The sequence below is a fragment of the Haplochromis burtoni genome, unplaced genomic scaffold (assembly GCF_018398535.1).
Source record: "Haplochromis burtoni strain Fernald_Lab_line unplaced genomic scaffold, NCSU_Asbu1 Contig_48, whole genome shotgun sequence".
Lineage (NCBI taxonomy): Eukaryota > Metazoa > Chordata > Actinopteri > Cichliformes > Cichlidae > Haplochromis > Haplochromis burtoni.
The window spans coordinates 1,033,187-1,050,951 of NW_024582409.1; the positions used below are offsets into that span (position 1 = coordinate 1,033,187).

At 42.3% G+C, this 17,765-nt stretch overlaps 2 protein-coding genes across 2 annotated transcripts; both read left to right on the forward strand.

Moving 5' to 3' along the window:
• The first annotated feature begins 101 nt into the window (after positions 1–101).
• LOC102303941 (NADH-ubiquinone oxidoreductase 75 kDa subunit, mitochondrial) lies at positions 102–9,261 on the forward strand. Its single transcript, XM_005921439.2, has 19 exons — positions 102–668; positions 1,271–1,350; positions 1,707–1,810; positions 2,937–3,044; positions 3,194–3,270; positions 3,414–3,495; positions 3,630–3,760; positions 3,846–4,031; positions 4,148–4,282; positions 4,378–4,492; positions 4,599–4,744; positions 4,823–4,951; positions 5,045–5,174; positions 5,261–5,421; positions 5,525–5,679; positions 6,889–7,064; positions 7,151–7,285; positions 7,437–7,509; positions 8,815–9,261. Exons 2-19 carry the CDS (start codon positions 1,272–1,274, stop codon positions 8,904–8,906), a joined length of 2,214 nt encoding a protein of 737 aa, XP_005921501.1. The 5' UTR covers positions 102–668; position 1,271; the 3' UTR covers positions 8,907–9,261.
• A 124-nt stretch (positions 9,262–9,385) lies between these two features.
• Positions 9,386–17,332, forward strand: LOC102304435 (INO80 complex subunit D). Its single transcript, XM_005921441.2, has 10 exons — positions 9,386–10,007; positions 11,567–11,813; positions 11,901–12,715; positions 12,832–12,940; positions 13,020–13,244; positions 13,436–13,545; positions 13,750–13,883; positions 14,013–14,236; positions 14,387–14,544; positions 14,641–17,332. The coding sequence occupies exons 2-10, from the start codon at positions 11,596–11,598 to the stop codon at positions 15,669–15,671; spliced, it is 3,024 nt and encodes a 1,007-aa protein (XP_005921503.1). The 5' UTR covers positions 9,386–10,007; positions 11,567–11,595; the 3' UTR covers positions 15,672–17,332.
• Positions 17,333–17,765: the final 433 nt, after the last annotated feature.

Consider the following 17,765-nt stretch of genomic DNA (forward strand, 5'->3'; position numbering starts at 1 on the left):
TGATTTGATAAGAACTAAGAGAAGAATTTGATGTTTTATGTAGACTCAGACAAGATTTCCTGCAGTCCTACATAGTTTGCACGCCATCAACAAAGGTCCAGACATGCATTCACTATTCATTTCCCCGAGGGTCTGCTTACAAATTCAGCCATTCCTGTTTTTTCTTCTTTCTTTTTTTTCCATTTAGGGTGAACCCTGATTTGTAAGTATTACATCACTGTCACCACCCTGACTGGAAGGATGCTGTTTTATATCTGTGGTTATATATGGACAGGAAGCTAACAATTCTTTCAATCTTTTCCAATCGATTTCACTTCAATTGCAGACGACCTTTGACCCCGCAGATACTTTCTTTTCTCTACATAAATGTGCTTATCCAGGTGTATGTATAATACTGAGACTAGACTTTAGGGGTTGGTTAGGGAGGGAAAAAAGACTGTTATTGTCACTGAGCCACATCAGAGACAAACAGCTGTAGATAAGATGGATATCTGCTAAGGAGAGGTTTACATCACTTCGTACTGTTGTTGAATTTTTATACTATTATCTCAGACACTGTTTAGTGGCCCTGCTGTTTGAATTACAGGATTACTTAATCCGTGACGCAGCAGAATGGACGGTGCGCAATCTGCGGCGCAGGCGGTCTCCTGAGGACAGACATAGACAAGGTAAGTAACCGGTTACAACAAACAATTTTTAAAAAATGATTCATTAGCATTGAATACAGTGACATTATTAGCTTGCAGGGCTTTAGTTTGCGGTTGTTACGTTTACGTGTTTGTAGCGGACCGCGTGACGTCTGATTGAATGCAACAATCAGCTGCACATTAATTTAATTTAACGTCACAAAAATGTTAAAATAACGCCTCGCGCGGCATCACTGTCTAATAATACGAGGCTAAGTTTCACGAGCTAACACCGTTATTATTGTTAGCCTGGGAGACATTTAGCCAGCGCAACGTTAACTGTAATTAGTGCCGCATTTCGAAACATTTCCAACATTTTCTGGGCTTCCAGAATATTAAGCGTTGTAATTGCTCATGTGAGGTTTCTTTTAGTCTCTATTCGTGTTGTTTTCAAATGTGGCGCACCAGCTAGCTAGCTTACTTCTGTTTTTGTTTTGGAAGCTGCATGAGTGCTAATTTAGCAGCGGTTTATAGGTCAGACATCCGCATTACACATCTAAAAGCGTTGCGGTAACCTGTGAAGCCTTTCAGTGGAGCTAACAGTACACCTTACACCTGATGTCGTGATTCTGCCTCTCCTCCAGCATGTTGCGTTTGCCTGTTGCGACCCGCAGTCTCTTTCCAGCAGCTATTAGCAAAGGAGGCACGGCTGTGACTCACAATGGTAACATTTTTTTTTAAATTCTTTTATTTTTTTATGAAGTTTAAGGACATCATTGTATTTGTATCGCTTCATAGTTAAACTATTTGTCAGTCATCTCAAAGAACTAAATGTTTTAATGCTTGCCACCCTTGTTACTTTCGCCATTAATGGATTATAGGCTGGATTATAGCGCTCCCAGGTACCACATTTGGTGCCGGGCTGTTGTTGGCACAGTTTAACCAAAGACTGTCATAATGAATTTGTTGTAGCACGAAATGATACATATATTAAATGATGCAATGTGTATATTATGGGAATTGGGAATAATGTATTATATGGGAATATTGTGCAGTAAAATGTTCTGTGTGTGCCCGAAGTTCGCCCTGCATCCACTGCAACAGCAGCAGCAGCCAGTAACCTCCTGGAGGTGTTTGTGGATGGGAAGCCTGTTATGGTGGAGCCAGGAACAACTGTGTTGCAGGTAATGGCTAAACTTTAAGATATGCAATGCCGTGAAAACGTATTGCATATTTTTCACACTTACATGTTTCATATTGTCCAACAATTTTTAATAGACAAAGGTAACCTGAGTAAATAGAAAATGCAGTGTTTAATTGTCACTCACATTTATCAAGGGATTAAAGCTGTTAATTCATAAATTAACTGTAATTAACCACATGTTTTGGAAAACTGAGCTCAGTTTCTTTAGCCACACCCAGGCCTGATGACTGTAAGACTTGTTTAGTCAAAGAATCACTTAAATAGACAAAGTACAGCAGGCTTAAGGATCTCAAAATGCAACACATCATACTACATCTCAATAAACAGCTGAGAAACAAAATTACTGACATCAATCAGTCTGGAAAGTGTTACAAAGCCTTTCCCTCATATTACGTTTGCCAAAAAATATCTTGATGATCCCCAAGAGCATGCATCCTATTACATCTGCTGTAAAAATAATAGCACTTTTTAAAAAAAAGAACATCACACTGGCATTTAGACATGGTAGTGGTAGTGTCCTGGTTTGGGGCTGCTTTGCTGTTTCACAATCTGGACGACTTGCTGTCATTGATGGAAGCATGAATTCTGCTCTCTACCAGAACATCTTGAGGAGAATGTCCAGTCATCACATTGTACCCTGAGGTTCATGCACACTTGGGTTATACAACAGGACAAACCTTCAATCCACTGTTGTGTGGCTGAAAAACAAAACAAAATGAAGTTTTTGAAATGGCCTAGTCAAAAGTCTTGCTTTAAATCTGATAGAAATGCTTTGGCATGGCTTCCCTCCAACGTGGCTGAATAAAAACAATTCCGCTAAGAAGAGTGGGCCAAAATTCCTCCACAGTGATGTGAGAGACTCATTGCTAGTTATTACAAATGCTTGCTGCAAAAGGTGACGTAACCGATAGAGCCTTTGCCCCTTGATAAATGAAATGATCAACTGGAGAATACATTTTCTTTTTACTCGGGTCATCTTTGTCTAATATTAAAATTTGAAACATACAAGTGTGACAAATATGCAAAAAAATCAGGAAAGTGGCAGATACTTTTTCACAGCACTGTACGAGTATTCAGTATAACCCTGCAGTTGTTTTCTGTCACAGGCGTGTGAGAAGGCAGGCATGCAGATTCCCCGCTTCTGCTACCACGAGCGCTTGTCAGTTGCTGGAAACTGCCGCATGTGTCTTGTGGAGATAGAAAAAGTTCCTAAGGTACTTTTTTTTTATGATTCCTGTGTGCTACGTTTCAACTCTAGAAAGCCACAAATGTCTCTTTGTGTTTTGTTTCTCTGCCCAGTCTTGCAGAGATAAAAGTATGCCTACTTTAATTATCATGTCATCTTTTTTCATTTATTATCTAGCCGGTGGCAGCTTGTGCTATGCCTGTCATAAAAGGCTGGAACATTTTAACCAATTCTGACAAGACACGGAGGGCCAGGTACCTTCAACCTGTTAATTAAACGTCACTTATCTGTTTTGTAAAGTTTACGGTGAAATTTGGTCACTTTTATTTGTTGTTCTTTAACTTGGTTGGTTGGGATTCTCCCACATGAAAGTAATCTTTTATTAAAAATTTCACAGAGAGGGGGTGATGGAGTTCCTACTGGCTAACCACCCGTTAGATTGTCCTATTTGTGATCAAGGAGGTGAATGTGACCTACAGGTAAATTATAGATGATCACCACCACTCTAGATCTGCTCATTATAGTCTTTATTGTGTGTAAAACAGATATTATGGGGTTTTGAATTTAGAAATTATTGATTAATTACTAAAACTGAGTGAAATCTCGTGTAAAGGATCAGTCCATGCAGTTTGGCAGCGACAGAAGCCGCTTCACAGAGGGCAAAAGAGCTGTGGAAGATAAAAACATTGGCCCCCTCATCAAAACTATTATGACTCGCTGCATTCAGTGCACTCGTTGTGTGCGGTGAGTCATGCTTTAATATTTAAACAAGTCGAGTTGCCGTGTTCATGTGAAATATTAAAATGCATATATTCTTTTCCTCTTTTAGCTTTGCCAGTGAGATTGCAGGCGTGGAAGAGCTGGGCACCACTGGCAGAGGCAACGATCTGCAGATTGGGACTTACGTGGAAAAGATGTTCATGTCGGAATTATCTGGGAATATTATTGATATATGCCCAGTGGGAGCCCTGACCTCTAAACCGTATGCTTTCACTGCCCGCCCATGGGAGACCAGGTTTTTAGATTATGCTCTACATCTTGTGTAGCTATTTAGGGTTTCAACTAATTATTTTGAGACTTATGTATTCTCTCTTTTTTTGTTGTTGTTGGTTGTTGTTGGTTTTTTTGCAGGAAGACTGAATCGATTGACGTACTTGATGCTGTGGGTAGTAACATCGTGGTGAGCACTCGCGGCGGCGAGGTGATGAGGATTCTGCCTCGCCTTCATGAAGATATTAACGAGGAATGGATCTCAGACAAAACCAGGTTCATTTCACATCACCCAAACTTTGCATCATAGATATAGACTTGTGCTTGGTGTTTACATTATTGCTGAACTGCTTTTTGCTCGAACTTGGCAGGTTTGCTTATGATGGGCTTAAGAGACAGAGGCTTACTCAGCCACTGGTGAAAAATGAGTCTGGGCAGTTGGTTCCCACATCCTGGGAAGACGCGCTGACTCGAGTTGCTGGAGCAGTACGAAATTCTTAATTGAATTACAGTAACTAAGCTCATCAAAACATTGGATAGCAATTTAACACTGATTCAGAATACCTGAATACCAACCGTTTTTGTTTGACAGTTGCAAGGAGTTGAAGGAAAGGACATTGCTGCCATTGCTGGAGGTTTGGTCGATGCGGAGGCTCTCATTTCCCTGAAAGACTTGCTGAACCATTTGAATAGTGACAACCTGTGCACTGAGGAGACGTTCCCCATGGCTGGAGCAGGGTAAAAAGAATACCAGAAATGAAAATTGAAGCCATTGATGCACACACGTCCAACTCTTTTACTAACTGACTTTTCTAGATCTGACCTACGTTCAAACTATCTTCTGAACACTGGAATTGCTGGGATTGAAGAAGCTGACCTGCTACTTTTAGTTGGCACTAACCCACGGTATGAGGCTCCATTGTTTAATGCACGGGTCAGAAAAGGGTAAGTAAATCATGGCTGTTTAACAATGGGGAAACTGTAAATCTGACAACATAAGTCTGTTCTTCTGTGTAAACATTGGTGTCTCTGCTATAGCTGGCTGCACAATGAGTTACATGTGGCTCTGGTGGGAAAGGAGGTGGACCTTAGTTACACATATGAGCATCTTGGTGAATCAGCCAAGATCCTTGAAGAAATTGCTTCAGGAACTCACCCATTCTTCCAGGTAACACTGACCTTTCTTTTCTTTGAATTTCATCAATCAACTTGAATGTCTCTCACTAATTTTGTGTGTTTTATTCTCTGTTGCAGGTCATGGCCAAAGCAAAGCATCCTGCTGTTGTAGTTGGCAGCGGTTGCCTGCAGAGAGAGGATGGGGCTGCGATAATGGCTGCTGTGTCAACCATTGCTCACAATGCTCGCGTCAGCAGTGGAGTGGAGGAAACCTGGAAGGTTCTCAATGTGCTTCACAGGTCAAATGCTTGTAAAAATTATTAGTAAAGTTTTTAATAACAATACCATGTTGAAAAGGAATTTTTACTGTAGTGAGTGTAACCTTTGTCCTCATCTTATCAGGATTGCCAGTCAAGTAGCTGCACTTGATCTGGGGTACAAGCCAGGAGTGGATGCTATCAGGAAGAACCCACCCAAAGTTCTGTTCCTACTTGGAGCTGATGCTGGCTCCATCACTCGCCAAGATCTCCCTAAGAATAGCTTGATAATTTATCAAGGTCAGCTTTTTGCAAAACCTTAAAATTCCGGGTCACTGTGGAGTCATGCAAACACCGGCACAGAAAAGCAAAAATTGAACCCATGACCTTTTCTCACTGTGTAGGTGTTTTTCTCACGACATAATCTGCCATGTTCCCACAGTTCAAAGGCATGCATATCAGGTTACTCTGTGATTTAAAGTTTGCCCTTGCTGTCAATGTAAGCGTAAATGGTTGTGGGTTTTTCTGTGTTAGTCTTGTGATAGACTGGCAAACTCTCCAGAGTGCACCTTGCCTCTCGCACCATGGCAGCTGGGATAAGCGCCAGCCCCACCACAACTCTGGATTGGATAAGGGTTAAGAAAATAGGTGGATGTATGAATAAAGAAAAAGTTTTTCGTTATTTACAGGTGTGACAGAAAACTAAATTATTTAAAGACATTTAAATGGCTTAAGTGCCCAAATGGTATCTCTACAACATCCTTCACTCTTTATCTACCCCTCATATTTTTCATATGTTGCTAGAAAAATGGGAATTGGGTGCAAAAATGCATGGATATGCAGTATTTAAGGGAAACAATATGACCAACTTTATTCTTCCACACAGCCTGAACTCTCTTAGGCAAGCTTTCTTGTAATTTCTTCAGGTATAGTTCAGGAATCGTTCTCCAGGCTTCTTGAAGGATAATTCAAACCTCTTTTTTTGGCTGTCGGCTGCCTTTTTGTTGTGTTCTCGGTCTAGCTGATCCCAGACTCCTTTAATATTGCTGAGGTCTGGGCTCCATCTGTTTTACAGATGGCTACAGACACTCACTGTTGTACCTCTCTCATAACCTCCTCCATACATATTGATGGCAGTTTGAACCAAAATTTCAAGTCATTGCTCCTTAAGGCCTGTTGGCACTTAGTTTCGGTGCAGTACTTGTGTAATTTGACATACCTTTGCCTCTTCTTCCAGTTTCCCTTCCTTAAAAATGACCAGTCAGCCTTCCACAGAGACCATTTCTGGTGAGGCTTGAATCAGAAGGCCTGGAGAACTGTTGCTCAATTCCACGTTAAAAATGACAAGAAAGTCTGTTTAACTAGAAGCAGTTCAAGACTTGCACAATCAAATGAGGGCACGTTTGGAAAAATAGTGGTAACCATTCCCTTAGGGACTTGAAGAATACATGTTGAGGAACAATAAGTTTGTTTTTACTTAATTCCAGTTTTCTGTTTCGTAATGCCCAGGTCACCATGGCGATGTCAGTGCACCAATGGCTGATATCATCCTTCCCGGAGCTGCATACACTGAGAAATGTGGCACGTATGTGAACACTGAAGGTCGTGCCCAGCAGACCAAGGTGGCAGTGACTCCTCCAGGCGCAGCCAGAGAGGACTGGAAGATCATCAGAGTCTTATCTGAGGTGAACCAGAGCACAGCATAAACATGCGAGGCTCAGGGAAATAAAATGTGACTAAATGCTCTGTGTTGTTTTCATACGCTTTTAAGCTTGCTGGAGTGACTCTGCCGTATGACACTCTGGATGAAGTGCGTGATAGGCTGGCAGAGGTTTCCCCAAATCTCGTGCGATATGATGACGTAGAGGAGGCCAACTATTTTAAGCAGGCTAATGAGCTATCTAAGGTCAGCTGTTATCTTCTTCTAGCATTTCTATTTTTAGGTGATCATAGAGGGGGAGGAAATGTAAAGCTGGATTTAAATGTTGGTTTGTACAGTTAATTTATCTCTGTTTATGTCACACTGTTCTGCATGATATCTGGCTTATCTATTGCAGGCAGTGAACCAGACTCTCCTTACTGAACCTTTAGTTCCTCCACAGCTTACTGTGAAGGACTTTTATATGACAGGTGGGTCACGAGTAATCCAGTTGAGCAGTGCATGTCTTTTTTCTTTTCTTTTTTTTCCCTCTGGCTAATGCAGGTCTAATCTTGTTTTCATTCCAAAGTGCTCTAAATGTATCAAGTACATCAGTTAATTAGAACAATGTTTGTTTTCTTTTCATAGAGAGAAAATAATGTAGTAATACTAATGCCTGTCTTTCAAAGCATAAGGAGGGACACTTAGGCACTGTGTTCCTGCTGAAGTGATCAGTGAAGTTACAAGAATTTGATAAATACAAATAGATATTAGATAAAGCCAAACATTTCCTCATAACAGTGTTATTAATCCCAGATAAATGGAAAATATAAAGTTGAGCGAAAAGCTACTGTATTTGTTGCTGTGCTAATATAGAGAGGATTTTAATCTGCAGTTAAAGATGGCAAAACTACTGAATGTATAGCCTAGGAAATGTAAACAGATTAAAAAAAAAAATTATGGTTGTGTTTTCATGTAACATACATTCAAAATCAATGATGTATATTGAATATAGTGATTTGGTTTTATTAAGTTATTCATGTTGATACAGGAATATCCTTGAAATGTCCCTTTTTTATAGTTTTGAATTAGTGACATTATCCTAGATTGAATGGTAAATGGTAAAAATAATAAAATACTCATTTTATTATTATTATTATCATTATTATTATTATTACGTATATGGTTAGAGGAAACGGAACCCTGCTGACAATTTTGATTTTTTTCAGAGCATTGCAATCGGGCTGTTGTTAATTTGCAAAAGGCATAAGGAGGAATTAAAATCAGCAATTTACATTACTTTTCATTGCAGATAGAACATCTAAAGTAAATAAATAAATAACAATAGCCAATTTAACAAATAAATCAGTAGTAATGAGGAGCTGCTAGTAACTCTGTGTTCATGCAGTGATTTTATTGTTTGAAAAAAATTATAAATGTACTTTCTGTAATGTATAGTTACCATTACAAGCTGTCTGCTTACAGCCAAGTTTATACAAAAATAATCTGCTGTGATTACAAATTTGTAATTTACAGCAGGTTTTAATTTTAGATTCTAATTTGACACTTTTGTTTAAATATTTTTGATATTTTAGCATTAAAATTGTAAGTTATAATTCACTACATTATGTAGTAATGGTCTTTTTACCATTATACATGGTCTAATCTCAATTGTGTGTGTGTGTGTGTGTGTGTGTGTGTGTGTGTGTGTGTGTGTGTGTGTGTGTGTGTGTGTGTGATATAAATTTTGGCCGGTAATTTGAGGGTACATTTAAGAATTCAATCTTTACCCACAGATCCAATAAGCAGAGCCTCCCAAACCATGGCGAAGTGTGTGAAAGCCGTCACAGAGGGGGCACAAGCTGTGGATGAACCAGCCATATGCTAAAGCACAAATGGATAGCCATCCAGTTCCTAGACGATACGCACAACTCCTTTATTTGCACATTCCTAGAAATGTATTTGCACTTGTTTTGACTTGGATATTCTACTATAGAGTAAGTTTCATAATGTGAGCAAACATACCTGCAGAAATGTGTCTTAAGTGATGTAGGCTGAGTGAAAATGTCATCTTAGATCTGCCAAGTATTCAAAGATGCACACCTCAGTTTTTTTTCCCTTCATCAGTGCTCACATTTTTGTAGGTGTGACCAAAGATTAAAAAGCTTTATGTTTGTCTTTCTGTAAAACTGACAATATATTTTCCTAGACATATTTAAAATAAATAGTATTTAAAAAGTGTAGCTCTTTGTAAATGTGATATATATTAATAAACCAATCACCTTTAGCAAGTCTAACCCTCCATTTAAGATTGTGCCATTTTGTTTAAAAGAAAAAAAAATGTGTTGATGCAGTAAATTCCACTTTTCCTGTGTGAAATGACTTCCACCTGAACTTTTCTATTCACCGGCTGTGGTATTTTTATTGGCACGTGGTCCATCATTACTGAACAAGCCGGCAACACTGTGGCAGCAGAGCTGATAACTCATTCATATGGAGGATGATAGTCGTGGTCCAGGTGGATTTCACTAACAATTTGCTGGACACCCCTGATAGTCTGCTTCCACGCAGTGGTTTTAAAAGGGGGGCAAGTACACGGCACTGCCCTTCACACAAAGTGTTTCATAAAGAAATTAACGTGATAGTTGTGCACTGAAGGAGCTTTTAATAAAGTTGAATTTCCAATATGGTAGGAGAGGTTGTTGTTGTTGAGCGGACTGTTGTCATGTCCCCGCAGTGCCTGTAGTGGTGCTGTGAGGAGTCCGCTGTGGATCCAACAAAAATCCACAGCAGCCTACCTACTGCTTGTAATTTGCTCTGGATAGCCTGTATTTATATGCGTCCTTATTTCAAGATCAACCGAGCTCGGTGAAGATCGCCGTTACTAACCGATCTCCAATATCGATGCGCAAATAGCCTAGCTGATTCTAATAGACATTTCGGCCGTCTATCTGGAGCGAATACCATACAGAGCCCATACCAATTCAAGGTAAGCGAAATCGTATACAGCCCCGGCCTCGATTTCTAAGTGTACCGTTCTGCGCGGGCTTCAGTCGGCCAGTGGTTTTAATAGAGGCCGCTGTCCGATCGAAGCTAAAAGGCCTCTTATTCGTGACATATTTCATGTAAAAGCTTGTGATGTACCGAAATGAGTTGGTGCCTAAAGCAGATGTGGAAATTAAGGAGATGTTTACATTTTTAAGCGATGTGGCCTGCTAATTTCACATTATGTAAGGGTGGTTGTTATAATTCATATCGATTGTTATGGAGGCCTTCGGGGACAGGCCATACGCCTCGTATGTATACCCTTTGTTTGAAAGTATTTGACCATAAATGTTTCATGTTTATAAAATGTAAAATCTCATTACTAGGTGAGATTATTTATTAATAGTGTATTATATTTTTAACCCTTTTCTAAATAAACTGCAAATAAACCTTTATAGTATTGCCATTTGCTTATGTTTCCGTTTCCTGGTTAGCTACCGCCTACTAATTTGTGTTTTTAGCTTTGTAAGCTAACAAGCGAATATGCCTTTCCGTATTTGGCCGTCTTGATACTATATATTTTGGATTCAAGATGGATAAAGTTATATTTTTTTAAATTAGGCCTGAGGTAGTTGTTGTACTTGGATATATTTACTCTGTCGTAGTATAAAGTTTCACAGCTGTCTATCGGCTCCAAGCTAATGTAGCAAGCTAGCTCCCCGGTAACTAACATTACTTTCTGTTTGCTGCCTGCCCGGTTCTCCTATACTAAAGTTGTTAATGTAACTTATGCTGACGTAAAGGACAGGTTTACAACATGTTAACGTGTGTTCAGTGAACACTTTAGCTGTAAGAGCTGTGCCACTATCAACACCAACTTAAAAACCCCTACAAAGTTTAAAGTAGTAGCTGAGCCATACGATAATTAAGCATGTCAAGGTATATGCTACGCGGTGTGTTTGTTATGAAGAGTTCAGTACACTGTTTTAAAAGAGCAGTCTATTTTTTGTTGTTGAGTCAAAAAATAAAGTATTTTTATAGTGAGTATATTTTTTAGCCTGACCGTGCTAATGCACAGTCAGGTAAATGTTTTGGAGCTTTTGACATTGTCGGACAAACCCACTGTTTTACTTCCATTGTATTATCTCGTAATAAATGAACAGTGGAGTAAAATCAAGTACTTTGTGCCACCTGTTTCTCAATGAGAGAGCTTGAAACCGAAAATTAAAGGGCCTAACAGGAATGTCCGGACGGAAATGGCTAACACTGTAATTTTCTCAACTATTTAAATTTGATTTTATTAATCACAGCACACACTCATAGTAGTTTCATGATGAAGCAGATTATTTTTATTTGTTTCAATGTAACACTTAATAATTACTGCTAAAACAATGCAGCTTTTTTGTGATTGATTACCTAATATTAGGAAAGTATTACCTGTTGTGGAAGATGTTGCTTTTGCTCTGCCTCTTAATCCGGCACGTGAATGCATAGTTACCTCCTCACTGTGCTTGTGATGTAATTACTGGTTTGTTTGTTTTTTCCTTTTCTTTATCCCATCAGCTGATGTTGTCAAGGACAAGAGTCACGTGATGTATGAAGGCAAACACATACACTTCTCAGAGATAGACAATAAGCCGTTGTGCTCGTACAGCCCAAAGCTCTGCAAACAGCGCAGACTCAATGGCTATGCTTTTTGTATCCGGCACGTTCTGGAGGATAAGACTGCTCCCTTCAAGCAATGCGAGTATGTGGCCAAGTACAACAGCCAGCGGTGTACCAACCCCATCCCCAAGTCTGAGGACCGCCGGTATGTATGATTGATTCTGCTTTGATTTACAGAGCCAATCAGTCATGGGTTTGCAGGGTGTACTGAGGATATGTTCCTGTTTTGCAGATACTGTAACAGCCACCTGCAGGTTCTCGGCTTTATCCCCAAAAAGGAGCGGAAAAAGAAACATGATGCTTTAGAGGAAATGCGCTCACGGGCTGCTCACCTGGAGTCAGTGGCTCTCAATATTACCGTGCCCTCTCTAGCTCTGAAAGCCCCAAATGGTCTAGATGAACTACCACCATCTCCCCCCTTAACACGCCTGTTACCCCTCCCTGACGGGGAAGGCCTGGACCCTTTTGCCTTTTATGAGGATGACACAGATGGTGAGGAGGTGGGCACTCCTCGGAAGAGTAACGCCATCAAGAAGAAAATACAGAGTCGCCTGGTGCTTAACCAGAAACTCTGCCATGACACAGACCTCTTCCAAACACCACCTGAGCACTTTAGTCCTTCCCCTGTCCCCCGCATCTACCCTTCCTCACCACTCAACAGTCATCTTCCACGGCAACAGCCAGGTCTTCTCCAGAAGCTCCAGCACTCCAACACGACTTCCTTCATCATCCCAGGACAGCAGCAGGGTTTATTATGCAATCCACCACCACCTCAGACGGTCAACTTTCTGCCTCCGGGGCTGCCCGTCAATGCAGCACCCAGTCCAGTGCAACATTCTGGGCCATCGCTCAGCAGGAAAATGCCTTTGACTGCTACTCACTTGCCTGCCGCTTGCAAGGACAGTGGCAGCAACAATCAGCGGCATGTGGTCGTCATGCGTCCCACTGCCTTCTCACCTTCTGCCAGCTGCCTTGCCAGGTTGCAACATTTGGTGCAGCTCTGTGCCAAGAGACAACAGGAGCATGGAGACCTCTTTCCTCATCTAGGTGATCAAACTTTTTATAGTTTATGAATTCATGTGGATTCTTATAATGACTGTGAAAGATTGTTTAAAGGTAGATATAAGTAGATAGATGAGCTGCCCTAACACGGTCTCTTCCAGGATTGGACTGGTCGGAGGACAGTGCAGATGATGATGATGATGATGAAGTAGAAGAAGACATGGCAGAGCGTTTTTCTCCTTTTCAGAGCTCATGGAGGCCGCAGAATGGGTTGGTACCTTAATCCTCAACCCCTGTTGTATAGCGTGTAACTTCTCATAATGATGATTGTCATTCGTTCCCCTTGTAGGCTGGAAGAGGATGACGGCTCCTCTCGGAGGACGCGACTGTTTAGGCTTTGCTCGTACCTCCAGGAGAAGTACAAGCACATGTGCAGACAGGAGAGGGCGCGTATCCGGCAGAAGAGATACCGCTATGCCTTCCGCAAAGCCTTGCTGCACGCTGCCAGTAAAAACCCCAGATGTGCAGGCCAGCTGATTCAGGAGTTGAGTGGTGCCTCTTGCAGCTCATCGAGGTATTCTCACAGCCATTGCTTTTGTTTAAGTCAAGCTATGTTTGACAGTATGGCTAGTAGGCCTTACCTCGGTTAAACCAGTCATGAACCTTATTTATTTCAACTTTAAGAATGTAACTTTCAATGAACCCGACATAAAAAATGTTGGTTTGTCAGTGTTTGCTTATTCCTGGATGTGTTTGTGTCTGCAGTGTGGCTCCACCAACGCAGCAGAGCACAGACACGGGGACCTGCACTGGCAGCACAAAGGGCCAGCCCTGCCACAACAGAGCTCTGCCCTTCACTCGACACTGCTTTCAGCGTATCCTTTGCACCGCCGCTCTTATGCACAGCTGGTCACTACATGTGGAAGCGCATTTGATAAATCTCAGTTGTACATGCTATTTTAAAATCACACACTGTGATATATATAAAGTTTGCACCTGTGCTGGAGTATGTTGTTCACATGGTCTCTGTTGAGTGCATTGCGGGGTTTTGTTTTTTTTTCCTTAACTGTTCTCTGTAGACATTCTGTTGAATCGTTCCCAGCAGCTCTTTGCAAGTTGCACAGCCAAATTTGCAGATGGTCAGCAGTGCTCCATCCCCGTGTTTGATATCACGCACCAGACACCCCTCTGCGAAGAGCATGCCAAAAAGATGGTGAGTTCAGTGTTTAAGGGTAAACACTGTTGGAATTGTGGGATCAATCAAAAACTTCCATTGCCGCAAAGATTGGGGGGAGGGGGTCTCAATCTGATTTGCTTTATCTGTTCTTTTCCTTCTGCACAGGATAACTTCCTGCGTGGGGACGGAAACCGACGGGTGCAGCACCAGCAGCAGCAACAGCGAAAGCCACGTAAAAAGACCAAACCACCGGCGCTCACCAAAAAGCATAAGAAGAAGAGGAGGAGAGGCCCGCGGAGGCCTCAAAAACCTATCCCTCCAGCGTTGCCGCAGGGGAACCTGGGAATGCCTTTAACGAGCCTAGCAATGCCCTCACAGACCAGCATCAGGTGTGCCACAGCTGCGTCTCTCTGCTGCTGTTAGAAATTCAATGGTGTAGGATATTCAGAGTGAAAGACAAGCTCACATGTCACACATGTCTGGACAGCCTCTTCACTACAATAGCATGTTGAATTCTTTTCCTCTAATCTTTGTTGCAGGAGCCCTTCGACTCCAGATCTAAGTACAGATGAGCTTCCTGATGATATCACCAATGACATAGCAGACATTCCAAATGACCTTGAGCTAAACCAGGAAGATTTCTCAGACGTGTTACCCAGACTACCTGATGACCTGCAGGACTTTGACTTGTTTGAAGGTTGTCCTGCAGCTCATTTTTGTGCACAGCTGTTTATTTCATGTGTGTGATTCCTCATAGTCTGTGATTTTTATAACATTGCAAATGTTTGTGCAGGTAAAAACGGAGAGCTACTGCCCACCACAGAGGAGGCTGAAGAGTTGGTACGTGCACTGCAGGCTATGGGGTCCTACACAGACTCATTGGTGTGCCTAACCTCCATGGGAGACCTGGCCCCTACAGAAGGAGTGGACCACAGAGCCATGACCGTATTTCCTGGTCCAGTCCAACCAGGGGGCATGGGAGACCTGCTGAACAGCCGCATCCCTCCCGAGAACTTCACCAGCCTTGAGCTGGAGGACAATCTACTGCAGTCTACTGGAGATCACTTTCCCCCCTCACCTCCAACTCAGCCCGTTAACCAGAGCCAAGCGCCGTGCTCCAATCTGACCTCATCCTCTTCTACAGTGGCCCCCTCCACCACGTCCCTGCTCACTCAGACCTCCTTAACAGAGCGGACGTTTTCTAGGACGCACACATCCCACGTTCTCGCCAAGTCGGACGCACCCACATCATCACCCCAAGGCAGCCACTACAGCAGCGAGCATGTGCCATCCCCATACAGTGACCACATATCTTCTCCCCACACCAGCTCTTTCCAGACAGACACCCCTCTTCTCCTGGAAGTCCCTCTGAGCGGGGTGCCAGGACCGCCCCGGTCCACTTGGAACAATCTCGCTCTCCCCCTCACGGACCCCACACAGTTTGGCAGTCTCATCGGATCAGAAAGTCATCTCATATCCACCTCCCTGTCCACTCCACCCGCCACCACCCACTCTGTGACGCTGCAGCCCATGGCTGCTCTCTCGGCGATGCCCCAGAGCGGCTTGACTGGCCTAACGACTCCTCCCGCCCCCTCATCCTCGCTCCCATCTTCGTCACGCGATCTTTTGACCTCCGCACAGCCCAAGCAACAGCTCCCTCAGTTCAGCGCGGCCTTTGGCCATCAGTTGGCCTCCCACAGTGGCATCCCAAAAGACGTGCAGCCCAGCCACAGCTCCACGGCGCCCCCTGCTGGCTTCTCTATAGTTAGTGCCACCGCTGCAAGTGCCAACAGCGCCACGCCACCCTTCACGCAAAGTAAATGAGAGCAGGCGGCACGCAGCTACTGCACGACGGTCTGTGGAATCACAGTCACTTAAAATCCAGTTGACTGAGTCGTTAACCACCCCGTTCATCTGCTACATGTGTGCAATGTGGTAATAGTGCACTATTGATAATGAATTTGCACAGCCTCAGATTTTACTCTATTTTTGTTCGTTCCTTCTGTAGCCAGACGGTGTCTGAGATTTTAAGTCAGTGTGAGTCCACGTGTTCGATGCCTTGTGGTTTCGTCAGCAGGGTGGGATGGTGGGTTGGGGGGGGGGTTACAGTCAGATTTTGTGATGAAATAAACGGGTGAAAATTGGCAGAAGGACCTAAGCAGAGATTATCTGTGTCACAGTGCTCAGAATTCCTAGAAGCCTCAGTCAGTGGTCAGTTTAGTTTGCTTTGCCAGTTCAAGTCCTGTCTTAAAACGATCAGCTGCACCCTGCCTTGCTCAAACGGCCATTGCATTTTTTTCTTCTTTTTTGTTACCCACCTGTTTCATACACTGCTTCTGTCACCCTCTGAAGAACAAGAGATTTTTGTGATCCATTATGTTTCAAGCTATTTAACTGTCATCATGATATAGAATCTTACGGAGTCAATTTCACAGTCATATGAATTTACCAAAATACTTTTAAACAGCTGTTTTTATATTGTGTATAGTGTATATGTGCTCATTTATTGGTTTGCTCAGACGTCAAAAATCTCTGACCTCACCATTGGTTGTGGGACTCTTGAGTGGCCTAGTAGACACTTGAAGTTGAATAAATCTAGTATCTTAAAGCAATAAATACATGAACATAACTCTGGCATCGTGAGGTATTTCGCTGGTTTCATTACATGTAGCTTCACTCGATGAATCCAGGCTGGATCAGGAAGATATTTTGGCCTCTTTAACAGTTTCCCCGCAGAGCCTTTAGAGGCGAGCGATCAGGTCAGGCCAACTTCTCTCTGAGTGGATTTTTTTTAAGGCTGATTAAATTAGCTTCAGTGTTACAGCGACGATGGTAATGGCACAATCCAGGGACTTTTAAGTGTCTACTCTCAAAGGTGCTCTCTGGTCCACACGTACAATGGTATTTAGTGGCTTGCATGTCTCATATAACAAAAGTTCAGTTTCAGGGCTCGCACTAATACGACAGGCCAGGCTACCCGGAGGAGGCTTACGCAGTGAATTGGTGTTGGAAATTTTTACCCATCAGCTAGATGTAACACAATTGGTGTATTTTGCACGTCTGAAGTAAAGCACTGTCTCTTTTACTCAGTTATAAAGCATTTTTTAAAGACCTATGATGAAAAGCTGGTGTCTGAAAAACAAAAAAAATAGCAAAAAAAAAAGTGCTCTTCCACGCAAGAGCCTCCACCCCCACCCCGACAGCAGTACAACCACAGCTTTTGATAAGTAATATATTAGACATTTGAGAGATTATCAGACATTGTTGAGTATTAGGTATATAGAATAGCAGTCTCTATCTTGGGGTTTGTTGGTGAATTATTGAGTAGCAATGGATTGAAATTGTTCTTTGCAATGTGTTCAGTGGAACCTGTGTCTGTGTAGAATGAGTCTTGCTTTTAATGGCTATCAAAATGATTGTTTAGTCTTTGTTGGAGGGATCAATGTTTGTTTGTTTGTATGCTGTCTTTCTTTTTTTTTTTTTTTCCAATTCTGATGGAGAATATTTTTTATTTTTGATAGCTATTAAACTTCCAGGAAGAAGTCTTGAGATTGCATGGGGCTGCAACCCTTTCTGTGTGAGAGCGTAATAGTAGTAATAATAATAATATCACGATTAGACGATGATCACTGGCTTCTTGGTGGTAAGAAACATTGGATTTATATGCATCAGATGGTGGAGAAGAACAGATCGGCGTACTTTTTCAACCTAGATTTGCACAGGAGTGGATGAGACCGGTGGTGTTTCATATGTCCCATGTCTGTCTTGCCTTTTTTTTTTTTGCCCTGCTTGGATGCTCATTACACAAACAGCCGCCACCATTAGCCGCTCTGAGCCTGTGCCGGACCATCGTTTCCAGCTGTGAGAAGGCCCAGTTCTGCCTCGCCCCTTCCAAAGAGAGAACACAGTCTCAAAGTG

Bases quoted from the DNA above. Each gene is read 5' to 3' on its own strand.
- LOC102303941 (XM_005921439.2), top strand. From the start codon at position 1,272: ATGTTGCGTTTGCCTGTTGCGACCCGCAGTCTCTTTCCAGCAGCTATT. The intron at 1,811-2,936 runs GTAATGGCTAAA...TTTCTGTCACAG, and splicing joins CAGGAACAACTGTGTTGCAG to GCGTGTGAGAAGGCAGGCAT. The intron at 5,680-6,888 runs GTCAGCTTTTTG...CGTAATGCCCAG, and splicing joins TAGCTTGATAATTTATCAAG to GTCACCATGGCGATGTCAGT.
- LOC102304435 (XM_005921441.2), top strand. From the start codon at position 11,596: ATGTATGAAGGCAAACACATACACTTCTCAGAGATAGACAATAAGCCG. The intron at 11,814-11,900 runs GTATGTATGATT...CCTGTTTTGCAG, and splicing joins CCCAAGTCTGAGGACCGCCG to ATACTGTAACAGCCACCTGC. The intron at 14,545-14,640 runs GTTGTCCTGCAG...ATGTTTGTGCAG, and splicing joins GGACTTTGACTTGTTTGAAG to GTAAAAACGGAGAGCTACTG.